Source organism: Leucopleurus acutus, assembly GCF_964270905.1.
Source record: "Leucopleurus acutus genome assembly, chromosome: 15".
In the NCBI taxonomy this organism is placed as follows: domain Eukaryota; kingdom Metazoa; phylum Chordata; class Mammalia; order Artiodactyla; family Delphinidae; genus Leucopleurus; species Leucopleurus acutus.
This window is the reverse complement of record NC_139157.1, coordinates 14,866,997-14,894,638: the sequence shown is the minus strand read 5'-3', so window position 1 is coordinate 14,894,638 and position 27,642 is coordinate 14,866,997. Positions and strand designations below refer to the sequence as shown.

Genomic DNA, 27,642 nt, shown 5'->3' with positions numbered 1-27,642 from the left:
GGAGCAATGCAATTTCAAAAGCAAAATAAGATTAATCTTTGTATTCTGAACATCAGAATTTTTTCCACTTTGATTAAATTAAATTAATAAAATAAACAGCAGCACAACAAAACTGCTCTCAGCCAGTTAGGTATAAACTTGGTTAAATGTGGCTTTCTGGCCAATATTTTTACTTCTGGCTGTGGGTTGGGGGATGTTGTCTAGTTGAACAGCACTCAGTAGACTCACAGCCAGATTTCTAAGTAAAGACCAGCAGGATAAATTGGTAGTATGTGCGGGGTCAGACAGCTGGACCACTGTTTTCATTGGGTGGGGCTGGAAGGAAGGGGGCCACACTGACTCTGGGTGATGGTGATGAGATGCCGCCCCCTTTTCTGGTCCTTCGAACGAACTCACTCATATTTAAAGCAAAGTTACCAGCCAGTAAGGTGGTATTTTTGTTTGTCGGTTTTGTTTTGCTGAATATACGAGTGGAAAAAAGTAGCATGAAATTAAAAATAAACAGGTTTTCTTTAAAGATCAGAGGCTTCAGGGCACCAGGATTTTAAGAGGTGGGGCAGCTGCCACAGTGACAGGAGAGTCTGTCCTCCTTTTCAGGAGGAAAACTGGCATCAGAAAGAGATCTCTAAAGGCCAGTTTCTTGGAGACAAGGACTTCTCCGTTTTAGAGGTTGCTAGAAGCACCCCTGACCTGGGGTACATGCTCTTCTCAATTTCATGTGGTTTGAGAGAGCTTTTGGCCCGATGTTTTGACAATACCTCTGAAACTTGATAAGTAGTTCATATTCTCTCTCTCTGAAAAGCTTTGCAAGTTAAAAGTTCTCAATTTTCTTTTATAGATTGCCTAAAATCTTTTTTAAAATTCATAGACTAGAAATATATCTTTCTTAATATTTAAGAATTGCCTTAGCCCTGCTTACTGTATATCTTGAGCTAATTAGAAATTAGATGATTACCAAGGGGTGAAGCATTTTACTGTTTAAAATATAAAAATTTTGAAATTTTCTCGACTGCACTGAGGTTTTCTTGCGTCTACAGATTTTATTGGCTACACCCCAAAATTTAACTCTGTGAGAAGGTTCACGAAAGAAAATTTTATTTTTTCTTTTAATTCTGGAAGATTTCAAAATGTATACAAGAGTAGAGAATAACAAGTACCCGTCACCTAGCTTCAACTGTAATCAACATTTTGCCAGTCTTATTTTGTCTAACTTCAATTTTTAAATTTTATTTGCCTATTTTAAAACAAATACAAGATATGTCATCTATAGATCCATTATTATATATCTCTAACAGTTGAGGACTTTTTTAAAAATAAATTTATTTTATTTATTTATTTATTTTTGGCTGTGTTGGGTCGTCATTGCTGCATGCAGGCTTTCTCTAGTTGTGGTGAGCGGGGCTACTCTTCCTTGCGGTGGGCGTGCTTCTCATTGTGGTGGCTTCTCTTGTTGCAGAGCATGGGCTCTAGGTGCGTGGGCTTCAGTAGTTGTGGCTTGCAGGGTCTAGAGTGCAGGCTCAGTAGTTGTGGTGCACGGACTTAGCTGCTCTGAGGCCTGTGGGATCTTCCCGGACCAGGACTCGAACCCATGTGCCCTGCATTGGCAGGCAGATTCTTAACCACTGCGCCACCAGGGAAGTCCCCAGTTGAGGACTTTATAAAAACCTAACCACGTTATTGTCACTCTTTATAGGATTAACAATAATTTTTTAGAATCTTAAAGAAAATCTTTAAAAAATTATTTTAACCACTGATGTTTTCATACGGTTTTATTTCTGCATCTCGACGTGTCCTTGTGGTAGAGAGGTTTCATATCAAGACACAGCATCTTAAAGCTAACTTGTTGGAAAGCATGGCTGTGTAGGGGAAGGCATAGAGGGATTAAAGAATTCAATCCAGTTTGCTCACAACAGTTAGGGCTGTTGCCCCTCTAAAATTCTTATAAACACGGACTGCTGATGGAGTCATCAGTTTCTGCCTTTAGCCTCTTATTTTCAGCCTATTTCTAGAAATTTTAAAATACATTGGAAAATGCTTTGTGTGCCTGTATTTAAATAACAGGGGGAATGAAATGCTTTCACCATGGGCCTCATGTTTGCTGTTTGGACAGCGTGGCTCTAGAGTGAATATACTGTTTGGAGCTGTGGCTATTGAACATAGTGAGTCTTCAGCCAGAAGGATGGTCAGCTTTTTAGTTGGTGTTGATGGATGGGCTCCCTCACAGCTCCCACGCAGCTCTGGGTGTGGAGGTGTGGATGCGTGGTATGGCATTTACAGCCCCATTCCCACAGCAGCATAAGTTGCTTTTGCTACCTGAGGGTCAAACCAAGCAGGAATCCTAGGCAGAAAAGGCTACCTCTCTCCAGCCATTGTTTTCTCTTCTTGTGACCAAGCAAGGCTACAGCCATTTTACTGTAGGGCTGCCTGAGTCATGCGCTACAACCCTGTTCAAGTGCCCGTGAGTGGGTGTAGTGAGATGCGGTCCCTGTACACAGATGTCTCATTTTGTTGGATTTCTTATCGTCTCACATCTAATGCTGCCTCCTTCCAAACCCTCCTTGCGGCAGGGGTTGTCGGGGGGAATAAATCAGGAGTTTGGGATTAACGTACACACACTACCAACAAGGACCTACTGTATAGCACAGGGAATTCGACTCAATATTCTGTGATAACCTATATGAGAAAAGAATCTGAAAAAGCTGTATGAGAAAAGAATCTGAAAATGGAATCACTTTGCTGTACACCTGAAACTAACACAACATTGTAAATCAGCTATAATCCAATCACATTAAAAAAAAAAAGAAAGAAAGACACCTTCTTTAACACAAACATGAGGACAATTTTTAAAAGGCATCCTTAGTGTGATATAAGGGCTGGAAAAATACTGGAGTCCAAGCTTTGCCTTGATTTGATCAAGTGGACAGACATAAAATGGCTTCTGAGAGCTTTTCCATTTAGAGAGAGAACTTTCCCAAATATTTCATTTGAATCTCAACCAGCCTGAAAATAGAGATGGTATTAGTTTCAATTTATAATTGGGAAAATGAGCTCAGAGATAAGGTTCCATGGCTGACAGGAGCCTGACTGTGCTCTGTCTGCTGTTTCCCCTGTACCTTCTAGGGTTAAGAAAAGAACAAAGAAGAGAAAAAACTCAGGTGGCTCCCCTCCATTTAGACCTTTGTATAAACTGCATTGCTTCTCTTCTCCCACCCAGACCATTAGAAAATTAGAAAAAGTCTAATTAGGAGTCTTCACACCAGATGTTCTATTGGGTGCAGAGCTTGGAGGCAACAGGAAGGAAGTCTTGGAGGTTTCATTTTAGAGGGGAAATGGGCACAGGACAATTCATTCCCATTAGATCGCAGTTGTTGACCAAATGGTAGAACAATAACTGCTAAAACTTACGTTAGTAGTTGACTTATTAGCCACTTAACATGTGTGGGGTGAAGCTGCAGTTATTCATTACGGTAGGTTAAAATGAATTCTTACCCCAGCTTACAGAAAAAGAGAGGAGGCTGTGAGAAGCTAAATAATGTTCCCAAGGCCAAAGATCAAGTAGATGGCAGATCAGACCCTGCTCTCCCAGCCACCTTCTGTTTGCTGACCTGGAATTACCAAGTTTCAGCCTACGACAATGATAAAACACCAGATGTGAAGTATTTCATCTTGCCCCAGAGCACCCAGCCCTCCGCTCTGCTTCTGAGTCCACCATGTCCTCCACGGTGGAGGAGTGAGTATGGCTTAGTTCGTATGAAAAGCCTCCTGAAATATGATCTCAGTGTCAAGTTCCTGTCTTAAAGCAGTTCTCGTTTCCCATGAAAATCCATGTGACTGGCAATCGGTGAAGCAGAATTTTCTGAACTGTCTCCCAGCCATACTAACAATAAGCAAACTAAGACAGGATAATGTGTGAAGGAAAAGCTTCTCTCCCACCACCCAGTTATAAAAGTAATCAGGTGTATTAGACAAGGAACAGAACACAGAAAAGTAGAAAAACAAAGGATATGAAAAATTCATAGTTCCCTCCCCGACGATTATTTGGTATACTGTGATATTAACGATTTGGTAATATTGTTATCACCACTTATTTAGCTATTTGGGGTATGTTCTTATATATATATTTGTAATCATATTGTACCTATAACTGTTTAGTTTGCCTTTTTTTTTTTTTTTTTTCGGTACGCGGGCCTCTCACTGTTGTGGCCTCTCCCGTTGCAGAGCACAGGCTCTGGACGCGCAGACCCAGCGGCCATGGCTCACGGGCCCAGCCGCTCCGCGGCATGTGGGATCTTCCCGGACCGGGGCACGAACCTGTGTCCCCTGCATCGGCAGGCGGACTCTCAACCACTGTGCCACCAGAGAAGCCCCTAGTTTGCTTTTTAAATTTAATATTACAACATAAAATACATCTCTACACTATTACATGTGCTTTGTTGATACCATTTTTTTAAATTAATTAATTTATTTATTGGCTGCGTTGGGTCTTTGTTGCTGCGCACGGGCTTTCTCTAGTTGCAGAGAGTGGGGGCTACCCTTCGGTGCAGTGCGCAGGCTTCTCATTGCAATGGCTTCTCTTGTTGCAGAGCACGGGCTCTAGGTGCACGGACTTCAGTAGTTGTGGCATGCAGCCTCAGTAGTTGTGACTCGCAGGCTCAGTAGTTGTGGCGCACAGGCTTAGTTGCTCCGCAGCATGTGGGATCTTCCCGGACCAGGGCTTGAACCCGTGGCCCCTGTACTGGCAGGCGAATTCTTAACCACTGTGCCACCAGGGAAGTCCCTGAAGAGTCTTCTTTATAAGTTCTGTCATGGGATTTAAAATCATTTCCAGATTATCTTTTTTATTCTCATCATTTGTGCATGTGTTCTCCTTATATTGACAAGGTTCTGGTTCCTTCCTGGTTACAGCCATGTAATAGTTCTGCTTCTTGGGTTTTGCTGTTATTGTTGGGACCAGTGGCGCTGCTCAGAGCCTCATCTGCTGTGTGGACTGCAGGGCTCTGGCCGCTCCCACCCGTGCTGGTCCTGCAGTGAGATGGTGGAGCCGGGAGCATCACTCTGTGAGGAAATGGTTCGCAGGCTCACCTCCTTTTCCCCCAGCATCCTGACACATGTCAGGAGCTCACCCGTTTTGTTCATGGTTTAGCATGTTCATTAAAGAGCTTGATACCCCTACAGCTTACTCTGCAAAGGGGTTCAGAGCAAGTTGTGGGCCGTCCTGTGGAGAAGGAAAGGGGACAGAGACATCGGGTGGCTTTTCTGCCGTGCCTTAGCTACCATTTTGATGTTTTCTGTTGTTGTCCTTAGAGGAATGAGAGGACAACACTGTTGCTGGAAGCATTCAAGATTTTTTTTTTTAAAGCTTGTTTAGTTGTAATGTGGTAATGCTTTACGGGAATAAACTCTGGCTGACCCACTCAAGGGAGATAAGCTTGAAAACATTTAGGGTTTTGATTTGCTCAAAGGGGGCGTTTACCGTTTTTGAAGCAGAAATCCAGTGGGAAAATAAGTTTCCCGGTGCTAGCTGTGTTTCAGTGCAAAAAGCATGCCTTTGAAGTCTAGTTCTCATCTCAAAAGACCTAACTGTTCATAAAAGTAAGAACAAGGTGGATGGATAAAGCTATGTGACAGGGCTTCCCTGGTGGTGCAGTGGTTGGGAGTCCGCCTGCCGATGCAGGGGACACGGGTTCGTGCCCTGGTCCGGGAAGATCCCACATGCCGCAGAGCGGCTGGGCCCGTGAGCCATAGCCGCTGAGCCTGCGTGTCTGGAGCCTGTGCTCTGCAACGGGAGAGGCCACAACAGTGAGAGGCCCAAGTACCGCAAAAAAAAAAAAAGAAGAAGAAGTTATGTGAGGAAGCTTCAGCATGAACGCGTTTGGAAACTTCAATCCTATACCGATTTCCTCCCCTCGCATCTCATCTGGCTCCGGCCCTTCCCACCCCGTGTGTCACTGAGTTGTGTCTGTATGTCTTTCAGGGTCTATCTGGGCTTAACTGAAATCCTTGTCTTCTGTGGGCGTCTGAGTTACAGAAAAAAGAGAGAAAGACTGAGGACGAGCCAGATGTGTGTTTAGTGACAAAGAAATGCATCCACAGTGTACGAAGCAATCAGATTATAAAAGCATGTATTCTCCTTTTTTTTTTAAATTAATTAATTTATTTTTGGCCGCATTGGTTCTTCGTTGCTGCACGTAGGTTTTCTCTAGTTGCGGCGAGCGGGGGCTACTCTTCGTTGCGGTGCACAGGCCTCTCATTGTGGTGGCTTCTCTTGTTGTGGAGCACGGGCTCTAGGCACGCAGGTTTCGGTAGTTGTGGCTCGTGGGCTCTAGAGCGCAGGCTTAGTAGCTGTGGCGCACGGGTTCAGTGGCTCTGCAGCATGTGGGATCTTCCTGCAGGGCTCAAACCCGTGTCCCCTGCACTGGCAGGCAGATTCTTAACCACTGTGCCACCAGGGAAGTCCCCATTTTTGTTTTTTAAAAAAAGAAAGCTTGTGTGCATGTAAACACATAGAAAAGACAGGAAGAACTTAAGCGTTAAGGAACTGCAGGTTAGGTTTCTTGCCATTTGAGGTGACTTTAACGTGCTGATAACTCTCAGAAGCACCTGGACCCTTAACAATAGTATGAATTATTTAGATGGTTGGGAATGGGAGAAAAGGAAAACAAAAACACCATAGATTGGGTTGGCCAAAAAGTGAATTATCCATGTACAAGAACACGTGAGATTTTGTAAAAAGCATCTCTAAGTGAAACACAGAATGGTGGAAGTGTCTGAGTATGGCTGAATGGAATGACGTTCCATTGTTGTGTGGAGGGCTGGTGTGTCACGGGCTTTGAGTGCTCAAGACATCACTCATGGGTCAGAGCTTGGGCACACTTGCTGGACCCAAGCTACACATATAATAAAATAAGCTCAAAACTCAGTTTCAGTAATGTCGCTGTCATAAATTGTCACCAAAGTTAAGTAAGTGCCTTTCTGAGGTAAAGACAGTTGCCCTGTGGTCACGGGGAATAACTAATCCACAATTTACTTATCACGCTGACTATAAAGGGGGCTGGCAGGTGATCTCAAAGACTCATTTTATTTTATATCATCTAATGTAATACATCATTGTATACGTGTAACAATTCTAAAAGAGTAGATGAAAATTTGTGCCGTGTCCTATAGATCCCTCAAGTTTGAAAATACTCAATTTGACTCCTGCTAAAGATGTCTTGGATTTGACAATTCACGAAGAATTGTGAGAAATAGCTCAAGAATTATAGAAACTCTGTAGAACTCTAGACTCTATAATAAAGTTCAGAGTTCTGGGTCCTAAACTAGGAGCGCAGTTGACCAACGTTTTTTGACTTGAAATCGAGGTATTAGAATGGCTGTCTTTCATTCCCCTGCTTAGGTTGCCATGCCATGCTATCTGTGTTAAATTTTTTAGGTTTAAGGTTCATTGGTTGACCATGTAGCCCACAAGAATATGCATTTCCTGCTTTCCCCCACTAGCTCTTCATCACATTATTAATGAAATCTCAGTCTAACTCGTGCGTAAGACTAGTGGAATTTAGTTAAAATACTCCTAAACGTTGACATTTTTGCTGTTGAGCATTGTGGGGATATCCCCCTGCCCCATCTCCTGTGCTTTCATCTTTAGGTTTCATTTAAAACTCCCATCTTTCATATTTTGGTAAGAGAAGACTTTAAGTGGAAGTGTAATCTGAGCGTCCTTTCTAATACACTGACTCAGCATGGGCATTTTGAAGCCGGCTCTCCCATCTGTAGTGAGAGTATTAGAGTACAGTGACGGTATTTCAGAAGGCAGCTTCTGCAGTTGCAGGGCGTCTTTGCTGGGAGCAGGGAACAGCCAGGTGAAATCCATTTCAGCACCGTTCGAACCTTCTGGATTGATCGTCTTGAATTGGATCTACTCCCTTCAAGGCTCTGATGGAAGCCTATGGTTTGGCCAGCATGTTCCATTGGCCTGTAAACGGCATGGAATGATGCCAAACAGAGTGTCCAGCTTTGAGATTACTTTGGCATGATCGGGTCTGCGTACTGTGGGATACTATTTAAGGCATTTTGTCATTGTGCGTAGTAACAGGTCCTCCAACACTTTGTTGTGTTGCGGAAAAATCTCTGGGGGCTTCCCTGGTGGTCCAGTGGTTAAGACTCTGCATTCCCAATGGAGGGTGCCCAGGTTCCATCCCTGGTCAGGGAACTAGATCCCGTATGCCTCAGCTAAAGATCCCGCATGCCGCAAATAAGACCCAGTGCAGCCAAATAAATAAATACTGAAAGAAAGAAAGAAAGAAAGAAACCGTCTGTGTATTAAAAAAAAAGAGAAGAAAAAGAAAAATCTCTGGAAGTAGATGGTGGTGAGCCCTGGCCTTCAGGCCATGGCTGAGCTGTGGGGCCCGTGGCCGGCCAGCCTTCCCCTCTGTAATCACTTTGAGTCTCAGTGTCTTCATCTGTAAAATGGAAACAGTAGCACCTCGCTACGTTGGTTTTAAGGAAAATGAGAAATGTATGTGGACCATAAATCATTGTTGAAATCCTTAGGTTCCTAGCGGTTATTGTACGATTTTTTTTTTTTTTTTTGCGGTACGCGGGCCTCTCACTGTTGTGGCCTCTCCCGTTGCGGAGCACAGGCTCCGGACGCGCAGGCGCAGCGGCCATGGCTCACGGCCCAGCCGCTCTGAGGCATGTGGGATCCTCCCTGACCGGGGCACGAACCCGTGTCCCCTGCATCGGCAGGCGGACTCTCAACCACTGCGCCACCAGGGAAGCCCTATTGTACGATTTTTATTTGGTTTAAAACTTTTAACCTATATTCTCAGGATTTAAAAAATTAGGGCCTGTCTTAGGAATTCCTTGGCAGTCCAGTGGTTAGGACTCACGCTTTCACTGCCGTGGGCCCGGGTTCAATCCCTGGTTGGGGAACTAAGATCCTGCAAGCCCTGGGGCAGAAAAAAAAAAACTGGGCATGTCTATATGTCTACTATTTTTGCATCTGATGACGTCAATTGCACGGGCTACCCTATGGGGACGATTGTAAACCACCGTTTTAGTAATATTTTTAAGGAAAATACAATGAGTCATGAACACACATGTTAGGCGTCTCTTCTTTGTTCACTGGGCTCTGGATCCACTGGCCTTTGAACCACGGGGCCTTCTCACTTGCCTCACCTTTACCTTTTGCTCACATACCCCTTGCTGGCATCCTAGATCTTAGCTTTACCTTTACTTCCTCCAAGAAGCCTTCACGACACCCTGGCCTAGGTCATGGCCCTCTGTTTGTTGTCATTTGCTGTATGTATTCCTTCTTCGTGACAGTTTCCGTAGCTGCAGTTCAGTAATTATTTATTTAAATGTCTGCCCTCTTCCCCCGAGAAGGACACATTGTCGCTTAGATATATATTCCAGCCAAATATGTATATCTTGTGTCTAATCACAAGGAAACATTATTTTAAAGTAAAAAATATTTTTCAGAGGGCTGTCTGCCTTCCACAGTAGTTTGTAAGCTCAAAGTGTCTGGGACCACACCTGACTTAGTCGTTGTGAAATCTCAAACAGGCCTGGAATGATGGGTGTTGTGTGTCAGGCCTATGTCTGGTTTTTCAGAAGAGTGAACGAATGCATGAATGATGTGTACCTTTATCCAGATACAGAGTCCTATCTGCTTGTTCATAGCTCCTTGTATCTTTCGTAAGATAGCTGGATCATTCACACACACACAAAAGACTTAACTCTTCACTGTTACTAGCCCTCCAGTTCTCTGTATTTCTCCTCTAAATGATTTATATTCTCGAACTTACAGTATCGTTTCTAACTTGGTTGTGAAGATTGAAATTAAGTTTACATGGTTCTGTCTTCCCCGTAGCTACTACAGAAGAATGGTCAGCTGTCCACTGTGAACGGCTTAGCCGAGCAAGGCCTCCAGGAGGGAGCCCTGAATGGCCAGGAGGAGGAAACTGTCACAGATGGTAAGTCGCCTTGCGGGGGACTGGGCAGAACCAGGGGCTGGAGGACAAACAACACCTGCAACGGATCCCTGCAGAACAATAAAAACAGGCCTGGATAGAATGGGCACTGTCATCCTACCTGGGGGTGGGTGATGTTGACAACAAAAGCAGTCAATTGATTGCAAAAAGAAGTATTTATCTGGCCATTTGCATAGCCCCTGGGAGCTTATAGTAACGCTTGGGTATGGAAGTGAAGTTGTTTTTCCTTTTTGTTAGGCATCCTTACCTGAAACTTCATGATCTTTTTGTTGTTGTTGTTGTTGTTGCCTTATTCCAACTACTTGTCTGATGTCGAACGTGAATTCTTGTTGGAAATGCTTAAGTCTTGGTTGATTTCAGAGTCAGTATCTCTCACTCTAGAGTAGCCTACTGGCCTTGCGAAGATTTTTCTGGTAGCGTACATTTCAAGGTGCATACCTCTTTGCCCAAACTATGATATGCGCATGTGTTATAGCTCTTGAGCCCAGAGATCCTTAAGAGGTGTTTACTGGAAAGCAAATCTGTGACCACGCTATCACCGGTCAGCCCGTGGAGGGGCTGGGGACCACACTTGGGGGTCAGAATCAAGCACCTTGACAAGTAGGTCTCTTGCGAAGGCCACGTGTTGGAGAAGAACCTTCCTCTGTTCCTGTTTCTTGTCTCGTTGTTCCATTTAGTCATAAACAAATCATTTAGCCACTGCTGTTGAAGAGGCACAGAATGATCATTTTCCGTAAGTGAACTCACGCTTACATGTAACGTGAATAAGACAAATGAAGGGAAAGTCTTGTGAAAGGAGACTGGCCATTGCCTCGGTGAGATGAGATTCTTCTAACATGTGGAACCTGTTTCTCCTCGTGTTCAATGCCCCTGTGGAGCTGCTGCAAGCAGGGGGCTGCTTTTGAAGTTGGTGGGAATCCTGATCTTTCTATAGCACCACAGGCACCATATAAAGCTAGAAGTACATACAGCCTCACAGAAAGAGGATCTGCACGACCTAGTGCGAGAGTTTCAAATAATTTCTACCAAAGTAATTGGAACGGCCCCAACCCAAATTCCAGAGTCCCACGCTCTGTCCTTCCCATGATAACGTTTGAATCAAATCAAGCCACAGCCGATGTGGAGCCTTCCCTGGATGGGCAAGCCACCGTGCCCTGTGCTTTGGGGAGGGTGAAGAAAACTAAGAAACGGTCCAGCAGGGGAGACAAGCTAGTCTATGGAAGCCTCCCTAAGATGAAACTAAGGGGGACTTCCCTGGTGGTCCAGTGGTTAAGACTCCAGGCTTCCAACGCAGGGGGCACGGGTTTGATCCCCGGTCGGTTTGATCCCACATGCCGCATGGCCAAAAAAAAAAGGTTAAGACAAGGCAACGTGTTGATTATCTAATGAATTTTGCAAGAGATGAGAGCTGCTCAGAGTTCTGGAGGAGCCCTCGTTTGAGGTCAGGGTGTGGGATAAGGTCTGGGGAACTGAGGGGAGGTTAGGTTTAGATTTGTTGGGACAGGGGCTGCCAGCCGGAAGGGAGGAGAATAAGAACAGCCAACACTTCACAAGCTTTTATTGTGGGCCCTGGAACTGTGCCTTTTGTGCAGTATGGCCTCTAGCAGTAACCCTGTGAGACAGGTCCTATCTCGATTCAAACCCAGATCAGCAGATTTCCAAGCACGAGCTCTCACCCGCTGTGCGGGCCATGTCCACAGGCTCGCCCACTGGGATGGCATCTTCTGAGCAAGGGTAGAATGAAAACCCAGAAGGGAAAGTGCGCTGGGGTGGAGGGCTCTTCTCAAAGGCGAGTGGCTTCAGAAAGTATTTGGCAATGTGGGATCACTGAAATATGCCCCCAAGGGAGTGTCGGGCCAGGCCTTTTCATCTGATCTGGTGTGCAGTGTTGATAAGAGAAGGGAGGGGCTTCAGTGATGCCCTTGTTTCCATACAATCCTAGGTAGCGTGAAAATCCTGTCTAATCTGTGGCCTGTTTACTGGAGATCCGCTGGCTGTCTTCCTTTAGTCCAGATGTAATTTCTTTCACTTTTCAGCCATGTGTTTAAACACTGATTTTTATGGAAAGTGATTCTGTTCCCACCCTGTGATTATTCCCTTGTCTCCCTGAGCCTACCATGGCCTTGGGGGTCTGAGCAAATACAGATGCCTCTTGCAGGAAGAGTGGTGATTAATATACCTTGTCCTTCACAAGATCCTGAAAAGGCCTGCGGGCCTAGAAAGGACCCCCGTGTGGCCCAGGGCTGCAGAGGCCACCCCCTCCCCCCCTCCCCCCCCGGAGGCATTTCCGGAGGCTCTGCCTTTGGGATGAGCTTCTACTGTTTTAAGCAGAACTGTTACTGCTTTGGCTTGTTAGGGTGTTTCTGGGGCAGCCTGGTACACTTGTTTTTATTATGTTTTCTTTTCCTATTTTGTCTGCAATGCAAATGCAGAAAATTCTCTATGTTAAATTATTAAACAGTATTTTTTCATGCTTTTATTTTGACAGAGGTGATAACCTGTGGTTAGATTTTATGTATTTCCAGGAATCCGTGTCCTACATGGCGGCTTACTGTAATGTAAATGAAGGCATAATTTGGTATGTGATGCTTATTTGTAGGATTTGGTGGGCCTTGGTTTCTACTCTTGCCCACTTCAGTAAGGAAAGACCTGAGCCACCCTGGTCCCTGGGAGGATTGGCCAGCAGTGGAATTTGGTCCTGCCATAGGTGGATCGTTGGATGGGAGAAAACTACAAATGAGGGGCATTCCTGCGCGAGGGGTTTTAATTTAAAGTGACAGACAGGGCTTCCCTGGTGGCGCAGTGGTTGAGAGTCCGCCTGCCGATGCAGGGGACACGGGTTCGTGCCCCGGTCCGGGAAGACCCCACGTGCTGCGGAGCGGCTGGGCCCGTGAGCCATGGCCGCTGAGCCTGCGCGTCCGGAGCCTGTGCTGTGCAACGGGAGAGGCCACAACGGTGAGAGGCCCGCGGACCACAAAAGAAAAAAATAAATAAATAAAGTGACAGACAATATTTAGACAAATGTAGAATATGCAAAATGTGCTTCTACCTTGACTTACTCTCTTTCTGAAACCAGAAATCCTGGTAATTCAGAGCCAGTCCTCTTCCTATAATGAAAATGAAATCCTGTTTCCTTGTAAACTTTCTTTCAATGATAGAAAAAGGGATCTGCTTACTAAATATTTTCAAAACTATGCAGTAGGGTTCATATATACACACACACACATATATATCTATATATATGTATATATATACACACACATATATAGATATAGATGATATAGATATACACACACGTGTGTGTGTGTGTGTGTGTGTTTTGGAGGGAGCTTGAAGATTGATTATATAATTTCAGGGGCCATCTTTTAGAGAGTATACAGTCAGGCATGAAAACAAATATTTATTAAAATGAAAAAAAAAATTCACAACAAATTACTTTAGCCTTGGAGTTAGTCCCTTTTCTCTGAGCTCTTTTTAGGCGATTTAGCGTTTATCACAATGCTTATACAGAAATACAGCCTTTTCCGAACCAGAAGGTTCTATCCAGCCATGCCACGCCTAGCACTCACAGGGTGCCGTTAGTTTTGTGGAAAATCTGCTTCTGCTGATTTTAATCTCTTCTGCTGGAAAGATTAAAGGAAAAGAAGACCCCTCCCAACCCAGATTGTCATTTGTTCTATAGTCTATCGTTTATATGGTTTTCTATGAGTTTCTATGGGTGCCTGAACAAGAATGATTTTTAAAACATTATATCTCAGTCCGGGTCCAACTTTATAGATTTCAAATTTTTGCAAATTAAAACTTTTAGATTTTTCTTTTTTTGATTCAGTCTTAGTATCTGTTGGGCAGATTATTTTCTTTCCAAACAGATGGGGAAATTAAGGATTACAAAATCAAAATACTTCAGACCTCTTTTTTAAAAAAATTAATTAATTTATTTATTTTTGGCTGCGTTGGGTCTTCGTTGCTGCACACGGGCTTTCTCTAGTTGGGGCGAGCTGGGGCTACTCTTCATTGTGTTGCGTGGGCTTCTCATTGAGGTGACTTCTCTTTTTGTGGAGCATGGGCTCTAGGAGCACGGGCTTCAGTAGTTGTGGCATGCGGGCTCAGTAGTTGTGGCTCGCAGGCTCTAGAGCACAGGCTCAGTAGTTGTGGCGCACAGGCTTATTTGCTTGCGGCATGTGGGATCTTCCTGGACCAGGGCTTGAACCCCTGTCCCTTGCATTGGCAGGTGGATTCTTAACCACTGCACCACCAGGGAAGTCCCAAGACCTCTTTATTTTGATAATAACATATTTGTTAAGGTGCCTACTGAACTCATTGCCATATACGAGTTAATCATGTGACTGTGATCTTAGTACATTTGAATGTATCATTTACAAGACAGTTATTTTTGGGGTTCTTTGAGATTTGTCTTTCTGCAGAGTAGCTACAGCAAACATTGTAAAGCCATGAATGTTATGTTTTCTCCATCCGTCACAGGTCACATTTGCTTGTATGAAAGAATAAACCCACAATGGTGGTCCTCTCCTTGGTGTTTGAATTTTGGCACACATATGCCTTATACTATTTGCATACCCTGAGTGAGGGCATTTACACCAGCAGCGATGGAGCTGCAGCTGAGAGCTCTGCCCTTGGCATTTGCTACTCTGGGGTCAGCCGCAAGTATCAGCCGGCAAACCGGGGGAACAGGCTTTGCTATGCTGAGCACAATGGCGCGGAGGCTGCTTAAGGAACTATGCACGTGAATCACTGCACGTGATTTCTCTGACCTGGGAGGCGAGCCTGGAAAACATCCTCTCACCCCCAAGAAAAATACCCCCCGCGCCAAAAAAATCTTGTCACTTAAAGCAGAAGGCTTTAAGAGAGTGTGTTCCTTATCCTTCTCAAGGTTCTACTTTTCTACATCCTGATATTTTCCCTGCAGATACAGTAACAAAAATGGAGGATCCGTTGCTCAGTTATCTAGAAGCTGAGTCTGCAGCACTGTGGAGAATTTCATGTTTCTAACGGTGCTGAATGTCATTATCTTGGCCTTTATTGAATTTGCTGGTGTACAGTGCCTTTGGGATATGATCACAGCCCTCCCTGTGGATCTTGTTACCTTACAGAAAATCCATCTGGGAGTTAAAAGTTGTTCTTTGCTTTTTGATCATTTAAAAACTTTATGTGAAGAATGAGTACCCCAAGTGCTGCTCTAGGATGCTGTTAAAAGATGACCCTCCAAAACACTTGTTTCTCTGTGATACAGTTTTCCCAACTGGGAAGAAATGTTTTTATGAGTCAATCCCTTTTCTCCTTCAATTTGTGACATAATTGGTACCTTGTTAGTATTCTCATGAAGACATGTGTGTTGCACAAATACTACCCTCCATGCCTCCTTTATTTTTCTCTACATCAGTTGTCAACATCTGGCGTTCAGTCTGCCTGTCTCTTACCTCCCACCTCTGCTAAAATATAAGAACCAAGAGAGCAGAGATTTCTTGGGATGGGGGGGTCGGGGTGGGATCTATATGTTTCAGTGTTGAATCCTCTGAGCCTAGAACAGTGTCTGACACATAGTAAGTGCTCAAAAAAATTTTGAATAAGTGAAGACACAGTTTTAAATTAGAGTTCACAATATTACATTTTCACTTATATGGGAGAGGAGGATCTGTTTGCTTTTCCCTTTATATCAGTTCATTCCCTACGTAAATACCAGAGCTTTCTAGATGTATCCGAGGCTCCCTTTCCTTTGCTGCATCAGCACTGACAAAACTGGTACTTTCCGGCGCTGGGCTCTCACAGGTGCCCACCATTGGTTATCCAGGTGTTGTTGCCTGGAAACATGAAATCAGACCCTGACCTGCCTGCAATTAAATAAGAACGCCCAGTGATGCTACCAAATACGAGGGCTGGATAGACAGAGAGGGGTCTCCCTTCCAACACTTTGGTACTTCAAATACAATATTAATACATGACATTTTCTCAAGCTGTATCCTGTTTTGTAATGTTTTGAAACACTCACAAAATAGGCCTTGAACTTAGGCAGAAGTCCTACAGTCTGCACTTTCTGGGAACTGGTTTTAATTCAGTCCTCTGCTCCACAGCAATATTTTTAGCGTGCTTCTCTGAAATTAGTTATGTCATTGACAAATTTCTGGTACAAATACTCTACTGCTTTCATCTTTGAAGAAACACAGATTTATTTTTCAGTAACTAACATCCAAGCTATATAGAGCTTTTTTCCCTCTGAAGTCTATTTAAGTCTGACAGTGAAATGAACCTTTATTCTTGTTCTAACTTGAAAATTTGGGGTGGGGTGGGTGAAGGAAGAAGGAGTAAGACTTCTATCCATCCTCCCTCCCTTTTATAATCAGTTCATTCCAGGAGAGTAAAACACTGGTGAGACTGCTTTTCTCAGTGGTTTTCTGTCTGACCTTGAATACATCCCTTTATCTCACTGAGCAGCAGTTTTCATCTGTAAAATGAACATCCTTGTCCGTCTCTGAAATTCTGTGACTGAGTTACATCAGCAGTACTGGTAATATAGGCACTAAAAAAAACAATGATGGTTTAACTGTTGAAGATATGCAAGTGACTTTAGGCAGGTGGGAATCTACTTGTCAATTTCATTATGCCTTTTTATAAAAACACTTTTATGTTTTTTCGTTTTAGTTTGATCTTAAAAGCCATCTTCTAGATTTGAAGTTTTTACTTTAATGAACAAAAAATTCAAAAGGGGGGTTTCCCTGGTGGCGCAGTGGTTAAGAATCCGCCTGCCAATGCAGGGGACATGGGTTCGAGCCCTGGTCCGGGAAGATCCCACATGCCACGGAGCAACTAAGCCCGTGCGCCACAACTACTGAGCCTGCACTCTAGAGCCCGCGAGTCACAACTACTGAAGCCCACGTGCCACAACTACTGAAGCTCACGCACCTAGAGCCCGTGTTCCGCAATAAGAGAAGCCACCGCAATGAGAAGCCTGCACGCCGCAACGAAGAGTAGCCCCTGCTCGCCACAACTAGAGAAAGCTCGCGCACAGCAACGAAGACCCAACGCAGCCAAAAATAAGTACATTAAAACAAAAAAAAAAGTTCAGGAGGGGAAAACATTCAAGAATGTCTCCATATGTAATTATTTAGGTATGAAAGAAAGATAAGGAACTTCATAAATATGGCCACAAAGTAACGTTTTTCTCTGCCTACATGGGATGAGATCAGAATCATGTAATAGGGGTTGGTTCTGGCCCAGAATGAGTGCAAGATGTTGATAAGTGCCGTAAAGACTGTCAGTCAATCTTAAATTACTGCAAAGACTTACCTATAAACGGCTGTAATTTTGAGGCTACTCCAGGGCACCCATCAATAGGATGGATGGCCCCCTTGAGGAGCATAGGTAAGATGGCCTATAGCTTGTCCAAGTAACATACCAAGATTCAGACCCTTTCCCTTGGAGGGATCGAGGCAGTTAATGGTTTTCTAATGGTAACTAAGCCAAGAAAGGAAACATTAAATTTAGCATTTTATTTATTTAATAAAAATCCTTTAGGGGACTTCCCAGGCGGTCCAATGGTTAAGACTCCATGCTTCCACTGCAGGACATACGGGTTCAATCCCTGTTGGGGGAAATAAGATTCCGCGTGCTGCGCAGCGCAGCCAAAAAAAAATTTAGGTTTTTGACGTTTAGGTCTGAAGGACGTTCTTAAAACAGCTCCAGTTTCACCTAATACAGCAACCCCCAAATGGTCCTGGCAATGTATATTCTAGAGCACAATGTCCCTATATTATATGGAAGGATGCTTTGATAACATAAATCCTCTGATCGATATTTGTATATATCTCTGGAACGTGTATTCTCTGAGCTTAAGTTCTACAACTTGTTAGCCTATCAATTGAGTCTTATTCTTGAGCACCATACTTTGAATTTTTACAAACTGTTTTCGTAATTAATGTGTCAGTACAATGTGATATCAAGTAGACCCCCCCGCCCCCCAGTTAACAATGCATGCATTAGTTATTTTGGTGAAAATTGATATATGCTGGATTGAATTAATTGAATGAACTGGTTGCTTTAATGTGTCTTAAACCGGACATGCAGTATTTAGACTGACACCAAGTACCAGGCAGTTATCCTGCTGTATTAGTTTGGTCGGGCTGCCATAATAATATATCACAGAATGGGTGGCTTGAATATCAGAAATTTATTTTCTCACCAAGATCAAGGTGCCCTCAGGTTTAGTTTCTCTGAGGCCTCTTCTTGGCTTGTGGATGCCGGCTTCTCTCTGTGTCCTCACTGTGTCCTCACCACTGGACCGCCAGGGAATTCCCATGACCTTGGAGTTTATGCAATAAATTTTGGTGAGCAGGACTATGTTTTCTGGAGGGATTAGAAGTAAATTCTGTCATCCAGAATTTGGTCTTTCCTCTGTGTGTGCCCATCCCTGGTGTCTCTATGTGTCCTAATCCCCTTCTATAAGGCACCAGGCAGAGTGGATTCGGGTCCACCCTTCCAGTCTCATTTTAACTTAGTCACCTCTTTAGAAACTTTCTCTCCAAATACAGCTACGTTCTTATGTGCTGGGGCTTAAAGCTTCAACATACAAATTTGGAGAGGATGCAGTTCAGCCCGGGACACCTGCCTTTATGATTGTCAGCTGGAAAGCCAGGTTTGGGACCAGGAAGCCTCCGTGGGAAGGCAGTCTGAGGCTGTCTACGCCAGGCTCCTGCCCCCACTCAGAAGGCTCTTCTGCTTAAAAACGGGAAGGTTTGGGGAGTTTCTCCATAAAAGGAAACCAGTTATTCCACTGGAGTGAGAATATGCCTCCTCCAGCTGCTCCCTGCTTCTGGTGCTGCCTTCTGGGGCTACATAGAACAAACTCACCTCCCTTTTCCACATCGCGGCCCTCTGAGTATTTGAAAACATTTATCGTGTCTTTCCTTTAATCTTTTCTCTTCTAGGCAGAACCTCCCCAGAGAAGACAAGCTGTCTCACATTCAAAGAAAAATGCCAGGGCTGATATATATATTTCAGATACGGATGTGCTTGATGGAAGCTTGCCAAGTATAACGGGGTATTAATTTCAATATTCCCACTTTTAAAGAAGAGTTTATTTCTCAGACTCTTTAAAACACGAGAACAGCTTAGTTTGCTTTAAACCAAGGATTACATACTGGAGGAATTGATTGGAGGCCAGAAGTAAATTGATTCAGAAGTATATAAAGGAGTTCCCCTATCAAGGATGTTGCTAAAGGAGCTTACTGCCACATAGAATGAAGACAATAGAAGAAAATACCCATACACGTTGGTATTTCTAACGCTGGAATCCTTAGTCACCCTTTCGATACTTCACCCAGCATGATCATAAGCAGACAGCCTTTACATGATAACAGTAGCTAGAGATAAGAATAAGAGAAACCCCACTTTTCAAGTCATTGTTAGTTGTAAATAAAATGGAAGGTCGAAAAGGTCCCCTTAGCAGAACCATGGTTTGCCCCTAAGCAGCCTCTGGCAGAGAGCCCCCGGGATTCATCTCAAGCTCTGTGGCCTCACTTAGTAAAGCTCAGTGTATGGAAATGTGATGCCTTCCTCACGCTTGTCAAATCTTGGCCCTGACCGTTCCCCCAGTTGTGTTAATTTCTGATCAGTGTTCTAACACAGTAGGATTCTATCAGTGTCATCTTGATAAATGTATTACTATTGGCATCTGATGCTACTCTGATCTTAATCCCTTGGATAGCCCATTATCTCACGGAGTCCTTTTTGTCCTCCGTGTTCGGAAGATCTAACAATGATGGATCTTCATGTGAATCCACTTATTCAACATGCTGGGTTCGTGTGACCTCTTTCCGTCTAGAAACTCATGCACTTCATTTGTAGGAAGTTATGTCTTCCATTTCCCTCTTTTTCTTTGCTCTCTTTTTGAGATTACTATTGTTCAGATTTTAGAACTTCTAGAATGATTCTAAGTAAAACTTTTTTTTCCCTCTAGTTTGTATCTCTTTATTCTTGGAGAACGTCCTCGAGGATAGATTTCATCTTGTCACTATATTTTTAATTTCTAAGAACTGATTTTTTTGTTCTAAACATTCATTCCTTTTTTTTTTTTGGACTGTGCTGAGTGGCTTGCGGCATCTTAGTTCCCCGACCAGGGAGATTGAAACTGGGCCCTCAGCAGTGAAAGCTGGGAGTCCTAACCACTGGACCGCCAGGGAATTCCCATGACCTTGGAGTTTATGCAATAAATTTTGGTGAGCAGGACTATGTTTTCTGGAGGGATTAGAAGTAAATTCTGTCATCCAGAATTTACTCTTTGTCTAGGCAGTGAATTCCACCTTGACTTTAAAAATAGATATACTTTTAAAGATCACACTCTAGATTTGCAGAAAAGTTGTCTTTACAAGTAAATTTTAATTCATGTGACTACAGGTTAAATAAATGTATTACTCTTGCAAGTGTAAATTTTTGCTTTGCAATTATTTTTGAAGCCAGTCTAAATATACTAGCTGACCTTTTAAGTTAAAAAAAAAAGTCATTTTAAGCACTTTATTATTGTGTATGATTACAGTAAAAGTTGCTGGGAAAATAATAGATTCGAATATATTCACACAAATTAAGAGATAATGAAAGAGACAGATGTACCAATTAAATCTATCAATGGCAATTTAATTCCTTGCCGCTTAGAGACCAGCAGGAACTCATGTGTAGTCAAACCAAGTTAGGTTTATTTAGCCTCTGCTGCACCGAGGGACGATTCTAGGCATGGGTGGCTCAGTAATGGAGTAATGTGGGAGGTGGGAGGACTTTTATTATAGGATTTGGGCTTATGCTGGATGATTCTGAGAAAACAAAGGAGTCATCTCTAGATTGGATGCTGAAGTAAGGGCAATTCTGTGATTGGATAGCTTGGTTGTTTCTGTCCAGGAGGCAAGGAGATCGAAGCAGGGCTAGAATTGTCATTGCGGGGGACTTCCCTGGCGGTCCAGTAGTTAAGACTCCGCGCCTCCAGTGCAGGGGGTGCAGGTTGCACCCCTGGTCGGGGAACTAAGATCCCACATGAATTGTCATTGGGAAATGAGTTAGCATAAAGGAGGGATGTTCAGTTATTTCTGTAGTTTTAGAAGTTGTGCTCTGGCCATATGTGGCTGTTGAACCCTTGGAATGTGGCTAATCCTATTTGAGATGTGTTCTACATGTGAAATAGTACAGAAAAGGAATGTAAAATATTTCCCTAATAATTTTTCTTATTGAGTACCTATTGACGTAACCGGACATACTGGGTTTGATAAAATATATTAAAATTAACCTCAAGTGTTTATTTTTATTCTTTTTAATGTGACTACCGGAAAATTTTAAGTCGGGAATTCCCTGGCAGTCCAGTGGTTAGGACTTGGCGCTTTCACTGCCCGGGCGGCAACTAAGATCCTGCAGGTCATGCTGGGCGCCCAAAAAAAGAAAGAAAATTTAAAGCCTTGCATGTGGCTTGCTGACGGGTTCACATCACAATTCAGATGGACAACTGTGGAATGTCAGTGGGTCTTGGGTAGGTAATTATCATTATTTCTTCCCAGTGTGAACCTTCAGCTGGCCCCTCGCTCCCACTCCTTTTGAGAAAAACTTCAGGCAAACCAAAGATTGTCTCATTCTCTTCTGAAAAATCGAGAGGGAGCCTCAGGTTAATTACTTTTAGTGCAAGATGATGCTTCTCTTATTAGGATGCATTTCTGAGAAATTGATGATAAAGGGTATTCTTGCTTTTTATAGAAGTATTTGTCAAAGGACTTTTTAAAATGAGACTTAACTATATTTAAAGCAGTATTTCTCAACCTTCTTTTCGTTACCGCTGCCCTGCCCCGCTGAGTCTTTTCAGACATTTTTTTCCCTAACGGTCCCTGCCCCCCACCTAAAATTTTAATAGAAGAGATATACTTACTGTATATCAGTTTATGTAATATCTATATCTATACCTATCTAAATATGTATGTATGTATATATATACATATACACGCACATACACACACACATATATACATATATGTATATATAATCTGTGCTTCATATATAAAGAGTAAGATGAACTATGAACTAATTTTTACCCCATGGGGGAACGTATAGTTTAAAGTAAGCACAATAGCTAACATTTATTATGCTTTTAGAATACACTCAGTAGTGCTGAGGCTAACCTTTATTTGCACCTCAGAATAACATTAACATGGGTGGTGTATTTATTCCCCCGTCAGTTGAAGCCCAGAGCCCAGAGATTTAAAAGAATATTTTACCCCAGCCACATTGCTATCAGAAGAACCAGAACTACAATTAGTTTCTCAACACTTTGGAATCTTCTTTAGACTAAACCAAAGATGAGAGTTCAGAGTCCTAAGAGGAATAGAAGAGTTGAACACAAAGCACTCAGGAAAGAATTTGAAATCTATGCAGATACTTGACCAAATTTGGTAGTGAAACATCTTTTTGCTTATTTCCTAATTTTTAAAAGATCACACTTTGACTTTAATCTGCTTGCTAATTTATATATTCCATGATCGGGAGTTGATCATGGTTTAAACTGCCTTGCATTTTTAATGGAAAATCGGAGGTATTGCTCTAAGGTTCAAAGTCCAGCAGTGCTGGACCACCCCGTGCAACCCCAAGCTGGATGTCAAAGGTGCCTGCATTCTAACCGTGAAAGTAACAGAGGTTGTTGTAGAAGATGTGTAAAGTGTTGGAGAATATCAGGGCAGAAATTACCCATAATTCCACTGTGGTTGGCTTTTGTTAGTCTTCTTTCTGGGCTCTTTTCTTCCTCACCCTCACTTATGTGCAGATATATATGCATTTTAGAAAGCAAAGATTCTATTGAATATATAGTTTATATACTGAACAAAGAGGTGTGTGGCTTTCAATATCCATGTAAGCATTTCTCCTTGTCATTAACTGCTTCAAACATGTTGTTTTGCCAGATAGTCCACTGAAGAGTTAAATGTACTATTTTCCTAGTATTGGGACACTTAGGTTCTTTAAATATTATATGTCCGAAGCAGTTAAATTTTCATACATAAATCTATACTTTCATTTGGTATAGCTAATAAAAGCAGAATTGCCAAAGCAAAAAATATAAAAACATGTGAACTCAGTAAGAGGAGAAATAAACTTATTCTGCATCACTTTTATTACTTGGATTGAGTTTTTTAATAATTTTCCCCTTGACTCGTTTTTTTTCTTCTTTTTTCTTTTTTTTGGATAAATTATCTTAAGTGACTTTTAAATCCCCCTTAGCTTTTCTATTGTATTACAATAGTCCCTTTGAGGAGCTAGTCTTCAGATTATCTGTCTTGAGGATTTTGAGTCAAAATAACCATGTCTACACAAACATGTCCAACTCAACTGGACCGTAAAATCCAATTAGCTGGTATTTGTCTGTGTTCATAGCAGAGCAGCAGAGACTTGAAAATACACTGAGCCCAGGAGAACCTGCCCAATGCATTTAATTCAGTGTATATATTCATCTTCTTCATGGTTATTAGTTTGCAGCAGCTTCTAACTCAACCTGAGATGATCTCTGAAGCATTTTAAAGGGGTAACAGTGCATAGATGCTCCTTTAGATCTCACCTGCCCTTTGCAGCCAGAGGAAAAGTGACCTCACTGGGTTTGGGTTTATCTTCCTCCGAGTGTAAAGCTGGGGTGAAAAGAAAACGGCAGGATGGGGTGATGGGCGGGGGCTAGATCCGGTGTGAGTCCAAGTCAACAGTTCCCGCTGATGCTCAGTTTTGGGTTAAGTACTCACGCCTCCTTAGAAGAAGTTAATGAACATAGTGTCAGTGCTAATCCTGGTGTCTTGGTCCTTGTCTTTATTGCAGCGTTTTGTCCACTAGTCCAGCCTCCCCTGACTGCGAGGCTTCCTCAGCTCTCATCCTGAGTCACCACTTTGTGAGTTGTGTCCGAATGTTTCCACTATTTCCATCTCTTAATCCTCTCCACTCTGGGCTTCTGATGCCATTTTCTCCTTGATGGCCACTAATCTCTGTCCATTCTCAGAGTCCTTCTTCAGATTCCTCTTCCTCAGGGTTCCAGACCTTTGACTTCACCTGCCTCATACCATTCCGATGATCTCAGAGATGCACGTGGCTGCTGCTGCCTTCCTGCATCCAACAGTGGGTGATGTAACTTTTGACTCCTTCCTCTCCTTGGTCACCACGGTTTCCATCAATTTTATTTCTAGAGCAACTTCCTCCTTGTCATTACTGCCTGCTTACTTTTTCTAAATCACAGTTCAAATTTTGTGCCACCAACTCTACTCTAAAACCTCCAATGATTCCCTGCAGCCTCCAGAACTCATACAAAATTCTTTTTTTTTTTCTTAAAAAGACAGCTTTAATGAAATATTCACATACCGTGCAATTGATCCATTTAAAGTATAATGTCTGGGACTTCCCTGGTGCACAGTGGTTAAGAATCCGCCTGCCAGTGCAGGGGACACGGGTTCAAGCCCTGGTCCGGGAAGATCCCACATGCCGCGGAGCAACTAAGCCCGTGCGCCACAACTAATGAGCCTGCAAGCCACAACTATTGAGCCCACGTGTCACAACTACTGACGCCTGCGCACCTAGAGCCCGTGTTTCACGAGAAAAGAAGCCACCACAATGAGAAGCCTGCGCACCGCATCGAAGAGTAACCCCTGCTCGCTGCAACTAGAAAAAGCCTGCATGCATCAATGAAGACCCAATGCGGCCAAAAAAAAAAAAAGTATACATGTCAGTGGTTTTTAGTATATTCACAGAATTGTACCACCATCACCACAATCAATTTTAGCACATTTTCATTTCCTCGTAAAGAACCCCCTTACCTGTTAGCAGTCTTTCCAACTCTTTGGTTCTGAGTAACTGCTACTCCACTTTATGTCTTTATAGATTTGCCTGTTTCTAATGGAATTAAATAATATGACACTGTGTGCTCTTTTGTGACTAGCTTCTTTCACTTAGCAATATTTTTTCAGTGGTTCTCCATGTTATAACATGTATAAATAGTCCATTTCTTTTTGTTACTGAATAATGTTCCATTGGAAAGATAAACCAGATTTTATTCTTCCATGCATCAGTTGATGGACATTTGGGTTGCTTCTACTTTTATGCCTGCTATAAATAATGCTGCTACCAATATTCTTGTACAAGTTTTTGTGTGGACGTAGGTTTTCACTTTTCTTGGGTATATATCTAGGAGTAGAATTGCTGGGTCATACGGTAAATCTCTGTTTAACATTTTGAGGAATTGCCAGACTGTTTTCCAAAGCAGCTGCACCTTTTACCTTCCCACTACCAGTGTATGAGGGTCCAGTTTCTCCTTTCTTTGTTATATTGTCTGTCTTTCTGATTACAGCCATCCTAGTGAGTGTGAATTGGTATCTCATTGTGGGGTTTGATTTGCATTTCCCTAATGGCTCACGATGTTGAGCATCTTTTCACGTGCTCATCAGTCATTTGTGTCATCTACCTTAGAGGAACATCAGCTCAGATCCTTCATCCTTTCTTTTTTTGGCCACGCTGCACAGATTGTGGGATTTTAGTTCCCTGACCAGGGATTGAACCCGGGCCACAGCAGTGAAAGTGCTGAGTCCTAACCACTGGACCACTGAGGAATTCCTGATCCATTTTTTAATTGGGTTATTTGTTACAAAGTTCTTAAGATGTCATTCAAAGCCCTTCATAATCTGGCCTCCAATGTAATCTTTCTTGTCTCATTTCCAGTTATCACCTCTGTCCCTCCCTTCTCCTGGTGTCCCCAAGTAGACTCTGAGCCTGTAGCTATAAAGAACTCACTTATATTCCCTAAATGTTGTGTTCCGTCGTGCCTTTCCGCATGCTGTTCGTTCCCTCTGTGGGACTCCCTTCCTCTGTGCCTCAGGTAGGGCTATCCCCTCACATCCCCCATCCTTTCAGAGGCTAGCAGAGATGATACCTGAGGCGGTTTAAACTGGAGCGTGCGTGCTTCTTCCTTTGGTGTGTCTACCACCCAAGACTGAGCTCCCCGAGGTCAAGGACAGTATCCAATTGTATCCCTAGGGGCTTAGCATAATTAACATGGAGTAAGAACTTGGTAAATATTTGTTGAATGAACCATGAAGTTTTGGGAAAACACGTTTTTTGTCATCCACCTATTTATGATATTGGTAAACATTTTCCCATCATTTTTGCTTTGGGTGATGACGTCTTCCTCTAAAAATTCTGATGTAACAAAAACAAGCAAATAGGGAATGAAAGTAGTAACCAGAGAAAGTTGCCTGCATTGTACACTGACCTCACATCTGATCTTTACTCCAGCTTTTATCCTGATTGATGACCTTTCTGTGTAAATCCAAGACACACAGCGGCTTATCGGGCAGCCTGCCACATGCCCTGTCCTTGATTACTCTTCAAGGTGGATGGAGGTCAAAGGAGGACTGTCTGCTAAGAGAGGCAACAACTTGCCACGTGATCCCTTGCTCTGCTTTCTGGTTTAAACCACCACTCCAAGAATATCAAACGGGCTGTGTCACTGTCTTCACCAATGTCTTGAAAAGAAACAGAAAGTTTATGCACCAAAGCTGAATAGTGACACATTTACCTTTTTAAATGTTGTTGTTGTTTTCTAATTTTATTTTTTATTTATTTATTTTTGGCTGCGTTGGGTCTTCGTTGCTGCACATGGGCTTTCTCTAGTTGCGGCGAGCGGGGACTACTCTTCATTGTGGCGAGCGGGGGCTACTCTTCATTGCGGTGCGCGGGCTTCTCATTGCAGTGGCTTCTCTTGTTGCGGAGCATGGGCTCTAGGTGTGCGGGCTTCAGTAGTTGTGGCTCACAGGCTCTGGGCACGCAGGCTCAGTAGTTGTGGCGCACGGGCTTAGTTGCTCCGCGGCACGTGTGATCTTCCGGGACCAGGGCTCAAACCCATGTCCCCTGCATTGGCAGGCAGATTCTTAACCACTGTGCCACCAGGGAAGCCCTGGACCTTGCATTTGTAACTAGTGATGTTTCTTCCATTCAGCTCAGGCGAACAGCTGATGCCTGTCCTATTGTTAGAATTTGGACTTTTTAGAAAGGAAAGGAGCTGGTGGCACAGCCAAGCAAGGGGAGAATCAACAGATGTACCCAGAACTTGAATACGTGTATTTCAGGCGGCGCCGGATGATAGCCATCTGTGGTCCCCAACTGCTGGTGCTGAGAAATGATGCAGAACTGGGAGGTCAGATCCTGGAGGTAGCCCAGGCCAATACACACGCTTGGGAAGGCTGTAGACCACTCATTTAATGTACAGTGGTCTACATTAAATGCAGCCTTCAGGGTCGGCTTTATCCATGATTTGCACAGCTAGGACTCTCGAGGGTTGGGGGTGGGGTGGCGGAGAGAGGAATGTGGAGCTGCCCAGACCCCTTAACTCTATGGACTGCACAGGGACCATTAACACCAGCAACGTTTCAGCTAAGGAAGATAAAGGTTAGGAAACTGCTAAGTGGCTCACCCTGGGAATCAGCTCCCAGGGCTCAGGACAAGGCGCATCACTCCCTGTTCCCACTTGGACGTATGGCCAGGCTGGGCGTTCGCCAGAACATGAGGGAAATCCAATCTATGGAGGCTGAACTGATTTCTGTAACAAGGTCTGGCTGCCAGAAACGGTGCCGCCTTAACCTTGCTCGGTTTAGGCCTG

General features: G+C 43.4%; 1 protein-coding gene across 1 annotated transcript in view; it reads left to right on the top strand.

Moving 5' to 3' along the window:
- The window catches only part of AKAP12 (A-kinase anchoring protein 12), a 101,367-nt gene that overhangs the window by 47,172 nt on the left and 26,553 nt on the right, over window positions 1-27,642 (top strand). Inside the window, exon 2 of the mRNA XM_082855823.1 lies at window positions 9,869-9,971. Coding sequence (XP_082711949.1) covers window positions 9,869-9,971 — 103 coding nt within the window. The remainder of the gene's footprint in view (window positions 1-9,868; window positions 9,972-27,642) is intronic.